This window comes from Callithrix jacchus, chromosome 11, assembly GCF_049354715.1.
Source record: "Callithrix jacchus isolate 240 chromosome 11, calJac240_pri, whole genome shotgun sequence".
NCBI classification, from domain to species: Eukaryota; Metazoa; Chordata; class Mammalia; order Primates; family Cebidae; genus Callithrix; species Callithrix jacchus.
This window is the reverse complement of record NC_133512.1, coordinates 58,859,482-58,874,548: the sequence shown is the minus strand read 5'-3', so window position 1 is coordinate 58,874,548 and position 15,067 is coordinate 58,859,482. Positions and strand designations below refer to the sequence as shown.

Genomic DNA, 15,067 nt, shown 5'->3' with positions numbered 1-15,067 from the left:
ATAGAAGCGTGGCATTGTAGCTGCTGTTTTAATGAGGAAAGCATTGTTTCTTGGAAATACTGTGGTAGAAACTATTTTAAAATACCATGCCTTCCCAACTGTATATGGCTATATGCTCATCACAGACAGGCTATTGTATGTTAGGAGCCTTGACTGAAATCAAGGAACCAAGGATGCCTTGACCTCGGTGGCCATCATAATAATGTAAACTTGCTGATTGTTTTCTTTTCTTTCACATAGTGGACTTTAAAAGTTAGGCAAAATATAAAGAATGTGATTTATTTTTAATAATGGTATATTTTAAGAGGATGTTAGACAAGTTTGTATATTTGTTTCAGGCATATATTGAGTACCCACTTTTCATAGGACTAGTCTCTGTGTAGTGTTTAATACTGTCACTGATATGACAAACCTTCCTCTCCTATTCCTGCCACCTCCCCTAACCCCGCTGTGCTCCTTAGTAGCTACAGTACTTGGGAGTACTATGGGAGATTTTCTGTCTTGCCAGACCAATTTAGAAGGGATTTCATTGAGTTGTGCTGTCATAAGCTGAGCTTAAAGACAGCATATTTTCAGAAACTCATATTTAGTTTAAGGTCCTCTCTATATTCCACAAATTGCTCCAAATTTACCTCTTTTATCACCGCAAAAATCTATATCCCACGATAGGCAGGCCTAATCTGGAGAAGTGGGAGGAGGGTGCAAACCTGCAAATGAGAGTTTCACTTCAGTTTTTAGATACTTGTTCTTGGGGTGTGGTGGGTGTCTCATCTTGGTATTACTTTTTCTTCACGGAGTGGAAAATTCCCAGATAGAACCAAGCCCCCTTGTCAGGTTGTTACCATGCATGGTGTTTGGATTCACTCTGTCCAGCATCTTGATCTGTTTTATAACCTAGTTGCCTGTCAGTGATGCATTGTCTCTAGTCTTCTCTCTTAGTGTGGCTGTAATAAGGCTATCAGTACTGGATAATAAAACTTGTTCTGGAGAGCAGAGGCAAAATAAAAAACCTTGTTTAATGGGGTCACAGGGTTCTGATTGAATCTTTTCTCTCTCACCCTCACAGCCACTCTCTCAATTATAGTATAATGTAGTAAAGAAGTGATTCTCCATTGTGGTTTTCCTCAATTCAGGGAGAACTCAATAATCTTAAGCAAGGGGTTATATGTGAGGGTTAAAAATCAGTTTTCAGTGAAGTCAGTATGAAGTTATGCACATTCTTACTGGATATCAGGGTATCATTACACTGAACACTAAGATGAACACTAAGATATACTCATGAAGTTTATAAAAATGCAATTCAGACACCTATCTTTGCTTCTGGGAGTGGGTTTCAATAGAAGACAGATTGAAACGTGTTTAATATATCCTCCATGTAGGTGGGAGTTAGAACTCTGTGGGAATATTCCACCAGTATAACAGTAACAAAGAAAAGCATTCTCAATTCTGATCATCTTGATTTGAATTCTAGTTCTACCAGTAACTAGAGGATTTCAGATGAGTTACTTTATTTTTCCAGTATGTAAATTATTCACGTTCAATGGGGATAGTAATAGAACCAACCTCATGGTGGTATTATAGAGATTAAGTTTAGGTATTATAGAGATTAAGATTAGCTTAAGGTCTGGTACATAATCACTTGATATTAGTTAGTAGTTGTTATTATTATCACACAAACAATGAACTAGAGCTGTCAAGGGCCAAGAAAGGTGTCACCCTGTCACCTTTATGGCAGGGTGACAAACATTGTTCAGCTGGAACATTATATGCACTTTTCAGTATCCATGTCAATGTTTCCCTCCACTGGTCCAGACAATTGATGATTCTCTATTCTTTAATTTTGTTTAAAAAAATGTATTAATATCATCTTATTAAATTTCACATCTGTATGTACTTAGTGTCTGTTAGAAATTGTTGATTAGCCCTCTGTATTTCCATGTCTCAAAAGTGCTATCTCAAGCTACACTCTAAGTGGGGAAGTGATAAGCAGAGAATATTTGTCCCATAAAGCTGTTTCTCATTCATCCACCTACCTGACATCAAAGAGCCAAAGATAATGTTTAAGGTTGACTACACTTTGGTTTTCTCCATCACATTTATTTAAATGTGATGATTTAATAAATTTGCAAGGAAAAAAAGACAAATGAAAGGCCTCAACTTTAATTATTTATAAAACCCTCTCCTTCTGAGTTAATCTTCTTTTACTCATTTGATAGGAAGAATTTTATTATTGGCATCTTTAAAGACTCGCTTTATAATTTTATTGTTGACCTCTTTAAAGACTCACTTTATAAGAATCTAACTCTGAAAGCGGAGACTGTCTCTTAGATGCATCCTATTCTTTTATAGACTAGGAAAGTTTTTAGAGAACCTTTGATTCTTCCTGTGGAGTCAGCATGATTGATTCGTAAGTTACAGAGTATTTCAATGTCTACCGATCAGTTTCACAGGGCAAATAATATTGATTGTTTTACCACCAAATGTGGCAAAATATTAATTTTCTGCCATTATAGTGTTAACAGAGTGTAGAATACAACCATAGCAATTAATGCATCTAAATCTATTTAATTTAATAGACTACTTTGTACCATTAGCATCTTTCTTTACTAAATCTTTCTTCTGAATGAATGGAGATTGTTTTATTTTAAAAATGTCCTTATTTTTCTAATTTCCTCAGTTCAGTTTCTTCAGGTAGTAAGTTTAATATGGTCTATGCCTTAAAAACAATTACATTAACTCTTTTATACAAAGCTATCTATGTAGAATGTATCATTTTTAGAATATTATTTGTGCCTTTCCAGAAAGAGACAATTTTGGCTTTCTATTCTCTTGCCAAGTTTTATGCCAAGTGACTATGTTTTATACTTACTCTAAGTAGTCATTAGCATTTTATCTCCTAATAAGAATAAAAAGGTAACTTTCTGCCTGTAGATTTTTCTTTAAGTTAGACTGGATTCATTCTTAATTAAGAGCACAAAAGCAAACACACAGACCTCTCATTCTGATTTTAAATAATTTAGAGTGGAACTGTGAACATAATATTTTCCCCATTGAAGATTATTTTATACCGAAGTTTAATATAGGTTTTTAAATTTCTATTTAAAACTTGGGCTCAGGAGGGTGATGGTAAAGTGTGACATTCTCAAGCTGTTTCCTGGTGATGAAAAATGCATGAGAACATAACCCACACAGGACTACTCAGGCGACTTTGAATGTAATTTTCCATTAAATTTTACTTGATTTAACTCAACACATGGTTTGTATCTTACAAATTTCTTGAATAAAAAAATAGGTGGTCCTAAATGAATGTAATTCTTAAAGAGCTCATCATTTTAGTCAGTTTAAATTACATGGAACCGAGTTCAATTCCTAGAAAAACATCTTATACCCTCCCTTCCTTTCTTTTTTTCCTTCCTTTCCTTTCTGTATTAATTTTTTGAACTAGCTTTGTCCTTCATATATATATGTATGTATGTATGTATGTGTGTGTGTGTAAATATATATATATATATATATATATATATATATATATATTTACAATACATCCTAAGATTGTGTTGCTTTAGGCTACCATGTGCTATGTATACCTGTAAAGATCAGACTTTAGATTTTGCAAAAATTTATTTAGTTCCACACATAAGAACTTAATTTATGTTCTTTTACATTACACAGAATGAGGAAGCAATCTCATGGAAGTTTATGTGTAGTTAGTTGACTTCAACCATTGAGCCTTTAGAATATTTACAGATGAATAGGGGTAGTAGAAAATTTGACTATGTACCTGTTTTCTACAATCTCTGTGGCATTAATTTAATCTTTATGTTTAAAATTATTATATATATATAAAAATTATATATATATATAAAAATTATATATATATATATATATATATATATATATATAGAGAGAGAGAGAGAGAGAGAGAGAGAGAGAGAATTATGGGCTGAATGGTGTTCCCTTAAAATTCCTATGTTGAAGTCCCAGCCCCCAGTACCTCAAAACGTAACCATATTTGATGATACGGTTTTTTTTTTTTTAAAGAGGTGACTAAATTAAAATTAGGTCATTAACTGTGACCGTATATAATATGACTGGTGTCCTTATAAGTAGTGTAGAGACACTAGGGATCCAGTCAACCAGAGGGAAGGCCATGTGAGGACACATGAGAAGGTGGCCATCTGCAAGCCAAGGAGAGAGGACTCAGGAGAAACAAACCCTGTCAAAACCTTGATCTTGAACTTCTAGCTTCCAGAACTGTGAAAAAAAGAATTTTTGTTGTTGAAGTCACCCAGTCTGTGTTTGGTTATGACACTTGTAGCAGACCATACATATGTATAAAATAAACCCCTTGTTATTTGGTTAAGATATTTTCTTTAAACACTGTTAATTTGTGTTGGTAGTTTCGTTTTCCCATACTGAGTGCTAGCAAAATTTTGTGCTGCTACTTTTGTTTTCTCATACTGAGTGCTAAATGGGAGCAGATTACTTAGACAGCATTGCTTTAAGGAACAATATTTAATTGAAATTCAGTGTATGGTCTTGGGCAAATTGGTATTTCTGGGGGGTTTTCGTTTTTATACATTTATGTTAGAGTAGATGATGCCGACAGTGTTATGTAGCTCTAGGAGTTCTGATTTTGTGAAGGCAGGAATTCTATTTTTGGTCTATATTTCATTATAAAATTAGTAATCATGGAGCTTGAGGAGGAATTGACCCCACATTGAATGCTTGGTCAGGAAATGGGTTACTATGGTGTCCAGCTGTGGCAGATTAAGTACTTGACCTTAGAAGCTTTCTTGCAGCACTTAATTTTCCAGCAGTTCTCTCAGCATTTGGCATAGTCATTCTTCCTTTGAAGGGGGCACTATCTAGAGATAGGCTGGATTAATAGTTGTGACTCTCAGATATGAACTTGTTTGCTTATTTTTTTCTTAATATTAATGATGAGCAACAGAAGTTCCCTGATAATACATCCTCAGATTGTGTTGCTTTAGGCTACCATGTGCTATGTATACCTGTAAAGATCAGACTTTAGATTTTGCAAAAATTTATTTAGTTCCACACATAAGAACTTAATTTATGTTCTTTTACATTACACAGAATGAGGAAGCAATCTCATGGAAGTTTATGTGTAGTTAGTTGACTTCAACCATTGAGCCTTTAGAATATTTACAGATGAATTGGGGTAGTAGAAAATTTGACTGTGTACCTGTTTTCTACAATCTCTGTGGCATTAATTTAATCTTTATGTTTAAAATTATTCTTACCTTTGGAGTGTCAACTTGCCTTCCAAGGTTTTAGATTCTCTGCCCACTGAATTTTATCCTTCTTTTTCAGGATATTGCTTTTCCTAAAATGCTTTGTGATGTTTGGTTGTATACTCATATTTGTATTTGAGAATCACTGTCAGCTTATTTTATTTTCTGTAAATTGTCTCTACTGATTGTGTGAAAGAGATTACAGCTTGGGGGTTAGGAGACATTGCTTTTTCTCTGAATATTGACTACTTGAGTCCTTACTCTGCTCAGATACTGCATTCTAAGCCGTCTCCTATGCAGATGCCTCTGCAGCTTGCTTGGGAGGACACTGCAGTCTCAACTGTCTATGTGTTGATTAGTCTCATGTTCACCTAGAGGTTCCTGCTTCTTTTATTGAATAGTCTTCTCATTTTATGGAATAGTCAGGCTTTTCTCTTAAGTTTTTAGTTACCTTTTTTCAGAATTCTTCAAAATTTCTGATTAGATATTGGCACTCTTTTTTGTTTTCTGTTTCTAATTCTGATTTATTCTTTTTGAAAAATAACTTTTCAGTCACAATGGGGTATTTTGGGTGGGAAGGAGGTAAGAAACATGTTCAACTGGCCATATAAAATCCGTAAAAATAGTGTGAGTCAGAATCATTGCCCACATGTTGTGTGTTTTTGGCAAGTGGTACAGGAGTATACTCAAAAGTAGTGTTCAAGCCCAACTTCTGGAATACAAGCTCTAAACTTCTAAAGTTGGTTATTTGTGAAGTACCACAAATATTAGAAACTTTATGAATTATATTTATATTTATATTGGGATCAGATAATCTATTTAATAAGATAGTTTTCATTTCTTATGTAATTATCATTTTCTAATATGCTTTGATATTACCCTTTTAAATAATAGCAACAGTATAATAGTAGGTCATTTCTTATTGAAATAGAAAGTGAATGCTTCTCCACCATAGAGGACAACACTCCCCTTTTGTTGCTCCACAGTTAAAGTTGGAGTGGGAGTTGAGCACAGCAAGACTGATGAGGTCATTCACTCTTAGCATTTTTTTAGTCCTGATGGGATGTGACCTGTCTTAAGGAAGAGTTATTTTGTGGCAGCTATACCTTAAGGATTGATTTATGTATACATAAAATAGTTCCATTTTGTGTTAATTAGTGATAGCTGAGTGATACATCTTCTGATTATCTGTTGGAATTATCACTAAAAGGTATCGGAGGAGTAAAAGACAAAAACTATTCTAAACTTATGGGATGTACAGAAACAGGTGGTGGGCTGAATTTGACCCATGGGCCACAGTTTGGCAGCTCCTAATTTAGAAGATTGTATAATAAATAACATGTAGAGTGTTCATAATTTATTGAATAAAAAAGGGAGGGCAGGTTAAAAACCGGTAGATAATTTTCATTCATGTAAAAAAGCAATCATCAGCTTATAGATAGCACTGGAAGAACAGATTTCAAAATGTTAACAGTGGTTTCCTGGTCAGATTATGGGAATAATTTCATACTATATTGTGTTTATTTACATTTTTTTTTAGTTTTGTACCCTGTGTATTCTGTTTTGAAAAATAAATATGGGCCAGGTGCGGTGGCTCATGCCTGTAACCCCAGCACTTTGGGAGGCTGAGGAGGGCAGATCATGAGGTCAGGAGATTGAGATCGTCCTGGCCAACATGGTGAAACACCGTCTGTACTAAAAATACAAACATTAGCTGGACATGGTGGTGCATGCCTGCAATCCCAGCTACTTGAGAGGCTGAGTCAGGAGAATAGCTTGAACTTGGGAGGCGGAGGTTGGAGTGAGCCGAGATAGTGCCACTGCACTCTAACCTAGTGACAGAAAGAGTCTCTGTCCAAAAAAATGAAAGTATGCCAGAAAAAGTAGTTATTTAAAAAGTGAGAGAGAATCTGTACATTATCAGCAAAATCAGGGTATTTGTTGTTAATTAATTTGATACAATATGTTTTGTTTACGCTGTGCTTCATTTTTAGCCAACAAGTCCCAAATTTGGAAAAGCTGACTCATATGAAAAACTGGAAAAATTAGGGGAAGGATCTTATGCTACAGTATACAAAGGGAAAAGCAAGTAAGTTACTTTTTTTTGGAATATTTCACATGTACAGTGTTTCGGCTCTCTTATTATTAAATAGCATTTTATTTAAATAATTCTTAATATACAATAGATTTCCCTCCCTCGGGGTGTTTTTTATTTTTATTTTTGGCAAGTGTGTAAAACTCATTGGAATCGGTGTACGCTGCTAGTAAACAGTTTTTCAGACTGTTCAATTTATTTTTCTGTTAACACTCCTCCCCGCAACATTGTTTTCTCTTTCTTTCAAAGGAGTTGGAACTCTGTAAGGAGAATTCATTTCCAGGTGAATTATGTGATTAATTTCTCATAGAGATTTAGTGTTGACAATAGGAGTATTTGTTTGACAAAGCCAAATGTATTGGCGGTTCTTGGGGTCTTTTTAAATTAAGCTTTTACTCCATCTTTCAGAAATTTCTTTGTTAAGAAAAAAAAAAATACAAATGGCAAGATTTTCTTTTTTTTTCTTTCTGTCTGCTTTGGCACCATGCTGCATATATTTTCATATAGCAAAATAACTCTCTCCTGCTTTCTTTCTTTCTCTCCGTTGCTCTCTGGGGGTCAGGGCACAGATTTTGATTCTTAAACAGCTTGTGCTCATGTGTTTCTGATGGACCTCCTTCCTCTCCCTTATTGATCAAGGACAGAGAGATATTGTATTTAGTGGCATGTAATAACTTATCTAAGTTGTAGATAACTTAATGCTATCTCTGCAGCAACCACAGAAGTCACAAGCTTTGTTTTACCTTTATAACTTTACCAAATGATGTTGCAAAATAATTTTCTGTGCCATGCCTGTTGTTATCTCTTTTTAAAATCTTTATAGAGGATAGGACTTTTTTATCCCCCCCTTCTGCAATAGCATTTGTCCCTGTTGCCCAGGCTGGAGTACAGTGGCTTGATAACAGCTCATTGCAGCCTCAACCTCCTGGGCTCAAACAGTTCTCTGGCCTCAGCCTCCTGAGTAGCTGGGACTACAAGCACATGCCATCATGTCTGGCTATGTAAAAAAAAAAAAATTTAGAAATGGAATTTCCCTGTGTTGTCCAGGCTGGTCTTAAACTCCTGGACTTAAGTCATCCTCTGGCCTCGGCCACCCAACGTGTTATGATTACAGGTGTGAGCCACTGCACCAAACCTGGTTAGGACATTGTAACCTAAGTAATTAAATAAGAAGATATAGAAGAGAAAAATTCTCCGAAGGATCATTCCAAAGACATAGTTGGAAATTTTGATTATGTGCTAATATAGGTGATCTTAGGATTTTCAGAAGTGTGGTCTTACACCTGTTTGTTCGTGTTTCTTAATTTTAGAAGAGAAGATGTATTTTTCATAAAGAAAGATGTGTAATGCAAAATACCATTAAGTCAAAAGTAGTAGTATTAATTTTGAGAGTTGTAAAAAAAGGTTTGCAAAAATGGTGCAGAGAGCCCTCTCCATTCCACACCCAGGCAGATCTCCAGGCATTTGGAGCACCTGCTTGCCTGGTTTTGCATCCTGAGCTGTCCCACCCCTCCTGTCCAGAGATCCTGGTGTAGTCCTCTTCACTCCATGTCCAGGCAGATCTCTAGGCATTCGAAGCACCTGCTCACCTCACCTGGATTGGCAGTCTCAGTTGCCCCACCCTTCCTGTGCAGGCATCCAGGTACAGGAGGGGCTCTTGCTGCTTCACATCCAGGCAGATCGCCAGACAGTTAAGAGTACCTGGTCACCTGGTTTAGCATCCGGAGTCACTCACTCTTCCTGTACAGAGACCATGGTGCAGCTGGGCCTTCTCTGCTTTACACCCAGGCAGATCTCCAGGAATTTGGAGCACTGGTTCACCTGGAATGTCAGCCTAAGCTGCCTCACCCTTTCTACACAATAACTCTGGTGTTGTCTAGAAACACAGAATAACCCTGGTGGCAGGGTCCTCTCTGCTCCATGCCCAGCCAAATCTCCAGAGATCTGGAGTGCTTACACTCCTCGATTAGAAGTTTAGACTGCCTCCACTTTCTGTGCAGACTTGGGGCTGAGGATGTTTCCCAGCTTCATGCTTAGGCACACCTCTAAGTGCTTGGTGACTTTCCACTGGATTCTCCCTCAGTGCTGGTGCTTGTGCCTGCCATCAGAGAATGACCATCTTGCCTCCTGCCCTCCAGGGCTGAGAAAGGAACTCAGAACATTATGGACTCAACATATTAGCCTATTGCCTAATGCAGCAGAGAGCATCTGTAGTAGGCTCTTATTCATAAGTGCCATCTACTGGCTATAGGTCCAACCAAACAGTCCTATATAAAAGCTGCTGATGGAAGTGCAGAGGGCTATAGAAGCAAAGCCAAAAGATCCAACACAGCATTCTCTGCAGTCACAACACATAGGGAGTCGGGAAAAGGGAAAGGAAAAGAAAAAAAATCCTGATAATATTGCAGAGAAAGAAAGAAAAAGAAAAAATTCAATCTGTACAAAAATAATTACAAAAATTATAGTATCAACATCTCCAGATGGGAAGGAACCAGCATAAGAATTCTGTTATCATGAAAAATCTGAATGTTACAACACCATTGAAGGATTACACTAACTCTCCAACAATAATTCCTGACCAAAATGGAAACTCAGAAATGACAGAAAAAAAAAATTCAAAGCATGGGGCCGGGTGCGGTGGCTCAAGCCTGTAATCCCAGCACTTTGGGAGGCCGAGGCGGGTGGATCACAAGGTCAGGAGAACGAGACCATCCTGGTCAACATGGTGAAACCCTATCTCTACTAAAAATACAAAAAATCAGCTGGTCATGGTGGCGCATGCCTGTAATCCCAGCTACTCGGGAGGCTGAGGCAGGAGAATTGCCTGAACCCAGGAGGCGGAGGTTGCGGTGAGCCGGGATCGCGCCATTGCACTCCACTGGGTAACGAGTGAAACTCCGTCTCAAAAAAAAAAATAAATAAATAAAAAATAAAAAAATAAAAAAATTCAAAGCATGGATTACAAGGAAGTTCAGTGAGATCCAAGATATGATTGAAAATCTACACAAAGAAACTTCTAAATCAATCCAGGAAATGAAGGAAGAGATAAGCATCTTAAAAGGAAATCAGTCAGAGTGTTTAGAATTGAAAAGCTCTCTTAAGGAATTTCTATACAGTTGAGGCTGGGTGTGGTGGCTCATGCCTGTAATCCCAGCACTTTGGGAGACTAAGGCAGGTGGATCATCTGAGGTCAGGAGTTCAAGACCAGCCTGGACAACATGATGAAACCCTGTCTCTACTAAAAATATAAAAATTAGCTGGGTGTGGTGGTGCATGCCTGTAATCTCAGCTACTCCAGAGGCTGAGGCATGAGAATCACTTTTGTAAGACTCTGTCTCCAAAAAAATAAAACAAAACAGTTGAAAGCTTTATCAATAGCTTAGACCAAGCAGAAGAAATAATTTCAGAGCTTGAAGACCAATCTAACTAACCCAGACAGGCAAAAATAATAAAAATTTTTTTAAATGAACAAAGTCTTTGAGAAATATGAGATAATGAAAAGTGATCAAACCTACAAATTATTGGCATTCCTGAGATAGAGAAAAGGTAAATAACCTGGAAAACATATTTGAGGGAATAATCCCAGAAAAATCTAATCTTGCTAGAGAAGTAGGTATCCAGATTCAAAAAAAATCTCAAGAACGTCTGTGAGATGCTATATAAAATGAACATCACCAAGACATACTCACCAGAATATCTGAGGTCAATGCTGAAGAAAAAATGTTACAGACAGTTAGAGAAAAAGCAAGATCACATATAAAGGAGAAACCGTTAAGCTAACAGCTGACTTCTCAGCAGAAACCTTACAAGCCAGGAGAGTTTGGGACTTAATAGGCATATACAGACTACTCCACCTGTCAACCACAGAATATACGTTCTTTTCATTTGCATGTAGGACAGATGACCACATGTTCTGTCATAAAGCAAGTCTCAATTAAAAAAAAAATCAAATACCATCCATATACCCTTAGACCGCAGTGGAATAAAAATAGGAATCAATACCAAGAAGATTTCCCCAGACTTCACAATTACATGGAAATTAAACAACTTGCTCCTGAATGATTTTTGGTTAAACAACTAAATTAAAGCAGAAGTCAAAAAATTCTTAGAAATAAATGAAAACAGAGAAACCATACCAAAATCTCTGGGATACAGCAAGAGCAGTGTTAAGAGGAAAGTTTACAGCATTAAATGGCTACCTAAAAAAGTTAGATCTTACATAAACTAACATCATACCCAGAAGAGCTATTAAAACAAGAACAACCGAACCCCAAAGCTAGCAGAAGAAAAGACATAACCAAAATCAGAGCAGAACTGACTGGAATTGAAACCTAAAAATCTCTTAAAAAATTAATGAAACCAAAAGTTGGTTCTTTGAAAGAATAAAGACCAATAGAGCACTAATTAATTAACAAAGGGAGAGAGAACATCCAAATTAGCACAATAAAAAATGACAAAGGTGACATTACAGCTGATCTCATGGAAATACAAAAGATCCTCAGAGACCATTAGAAAGAACTCTATGTATACAAGGTAGAAACCTAGAGGAAATAGGTAAGTTTCTAGAACACTTAACCTCCCAAGATTGAATCAGGAAGAAATGGAAACTCTGAACAGACCAATATTGAGTTCCGCAATTGAATTAGTAGTAAAAACTACCAACCAAAAAAAAAAGCCCAGGACTAGATTGATTCATAGCTAAGTTCTACCAGAAGTTCATTGAAGAGCTGGTATCAATTCTACTGAAACTATTGCAAAAAACTGAGGAGGATGGATACTACCCTATCATTGAGGATGATGTAGCCAGCATCATCCTGATATGAACAACTGAGAAAGAAACAATGAGAAAAGAAAACTACAAGCCAATATGCCTGACGAAAATAGACACAAAAAGCCTCAACAAAATAGCAGCAAACTGAATCCAGCAATGCATCAAAAGCTAATTCACCACAATCAAGTAGGCTTCATTCCTGGGATGCAAGGATGGCTCACAATTCACAATCAATACATGTGTTTCACTGCACAACAGAATTAAGAACAAAAACCATTTGATCATTTCAGTTGGTTTGCTAAAAGCCTTTGATAAAAATCCAGCATCCCTTCATGCTAAAAACCCTCAATAAGCTAGGCACTGAAGGAACATAGCTCAAAATAATAAGAGCTACCTATGACAAACCCACAGCCAACATCATACTGAACTGACAACAGCTGGAAGCATTCTCCTAGAGAACTGGAAAAAGACAAGGATACCCACTCTCACAGTACCAGAAGTCCTAGCCAGAACAATCAGGCAAGAGAAAGAAATAAAAGGCATCTAAATAGGAATAGAAGTCAAATTATCCTTCTTTGCTCACAATATGATTCTATACTTGGGAAACCCTAAAGACTCTGCCAAAAAGCTCCTGGAATTGACAAATGACTTCAGTAAAGTTTTAGAATATAAAAGTGTAAAAAATCCAGCATCATTTCTATACACCAGCAACATTCAAGCTCAGAATTAAATCGAGAATGCAATTTCATTTGCAATAGCCACAAAAAAAAAAAAATTAAAAGACCTAGGAAAATGTCTAACCAAGGAAGTGAAAGATCGCTACAAGGAGTACTGTAAAACGTTGCTGAAAGAAATCATAGATGACACAAACAAATGGAAAAACATTCCATGCTCTTGGATTGGAAGAATCAATATTGTTAAAATTGCCACGCTGCCCAAAGCAATCTATAGATGCAGTGCTAATCCTGTCAAACTACTACTGTTGTTTTTTACAGAATTAGAAAAAGATATTCTAATATTCATATGGAACCAAAACAAGACCTTGAATATCCAAAGCAATCCTAAGGGAAAAGAACCAAGTCAGAGGTATCACACCATCTGAATTCAAACTATATTATAAGGCTACAGTAACTAAAGTAGCATGGTATTAGTACAAAATAGACACATAGACCAAAGGAACCAAATAGAGAACCCAGAAATAAAGCCACACACCTGCAACCACCTGATCTTTGACAAAGTTGACAAAAATAAGTAATGGAGAAAGGACTCCTATTTAATAAATGTTTCTTGTGTAGATGGCTGTCCATATGCAGAAGAATGACATTGGACCCCTCCCTTTCACCATATATAAAGATGGATTGAAGATTTAAATATAAGACCTCAAAACTGTGAGGATCCTAGAAGAAAATTTAGAAACATCATCTGAGCATTTGCCTTGGGAAACGATTTATGACTAAGTTCACAAAAGCAATTGCAACAAAACCCAAAATTGCTGAGTGGGACCTAATTGAAGAGCTTCTGCTCAGCAAAATAAACTATCAACAGAGTAAACAGAATGGGAGAAAATATTCAGAAACTGTATCTAACAAAGATCTAGTATCTGGAATCTCTGAGGAACTTATGTAATTTAACAAGTAGTAACTGAATAATCCTGCTAAAAAGTGAGCAAAATATGTGAGCAGAAACATACAGTTCTCAAAAGAAGACATTCAAGTGGCCAACAAACATGAAGAAATGCTCCGCATCACTAATCATCAGACAAATACAAATCAAAACCACAATGAGATACTATCTCATATCAGTTAGAAAGCTATTATTAAAAGTCAAAAGCAGGTGCTGGGAAGGCTCTGCAGAAAAGGGAATGCTTGTATAATGCTGGTGAGAATATAAATTAGTTCAGCTACTGTGGAAATCAGTTTGGAGATTTCTCAAAGAACTTAAAACAAGAACTACCATTCATCCTAGCAGTCTCATTACTGGGTATATATCTAAAAGAAACTGAATTGTTCTACCAAAAAGCCACATGCACTTTTATGTTAATCACAGCATTATTCACAATAGCAAAGCTATGGAGTCAATCTACATGCCCACCAGTAGTGAACTGGATAAAGAAAATTTGGTACATATACACCATGGAATATTACACAGACACTAAAAAGAATGAAATCATGTTCTTTGCAGCAACATGGATGCAGCTGGAGGCCATTATCCTAAGTGAATTAACACAGGAACAGAAAACCAAATATTGAATGTTTTTATTTATAAGTGGGAGCTAAGCATTGGGTACACGTGGACATAAGTTGGGAACAAAAGACACTAAAGACTGTTGAGTGGGGTTGTTGAGGAAGGGAGAAAAGGATTGAAAAACTTTTAGCTACTACGCTTACTACCTCCATGACAGGATCATTCATATCTCAAACCTCAGCATCATGCAATATACTAATGTAATAAACCTGTACATGTAGTCATGTAATCTAAAATGAAAGTTGAAATTCCTTTAAAAGTCTTAAAAATTGTTTTAAATGAACAGTCAACATGATGAAGAATAAACAACAAAATCCAGAGGGTTGTTAATAATTATATTGCTTGAGAATTTTGGAATGTCAAGGTAATGGTCTAAATGGTTATTATTATTTTTTTATTATACTTTTAAGTTCTGGGATACATATGCAGAATGTGCAAGTTTGTTACATAGGTATACACGTGCCATGGTGGTTTGCTGCATTCATTAACTTGTCATCTATATTAGGTATTTCTTCTAATGCTATTCCTCCCCTAGCCCCACACCCCCTAACAGGCCCTGTCCATGTGCTCTCATTGTTCGGCTCCCACTTATGAGTGAGAACATGTGGTATTTGGTTTTCCATTCTTGTATTAGTTTGCTGAAAATGATGGTATCCAGCTTCATCCATGTCCCTGAAAAGGACATGAACTCATCCTTTT

At 36.4% G+C, this 15,067-nt stretch overlaps 1 protein-coding gene across 37 annotated transcripts in view; it reads left to right on the top strand.

The window, feature by feature from the left end:
* CDK14 (cyclin dependent kinase 14) overlaps window positions 1–15,067 on the top strand; it is a 621,661-nt gene that overhangs the window by 146,206 nt on the left and 460,388 nt on the right. For 31 of the 37 annotated variants that reach the window (XM_009002498.4, XM_054237316.2, XM_078342875.1 and 28 more), the window contains one exon: window positions 7,253–7,347. The exons of the other annotated variants lie outside the window; for them this stretch is intronic. In XM_009002498.4, the coding sequence (XP_009000746.1) occupies window positions 7,253–7,347 (95 nt within the window). The remainder of the gene's footprint in view (window positions 1–7,252; window positions 7,348–15,067) is intronic. 37 annotated transcript variants of the gene reach the window in all.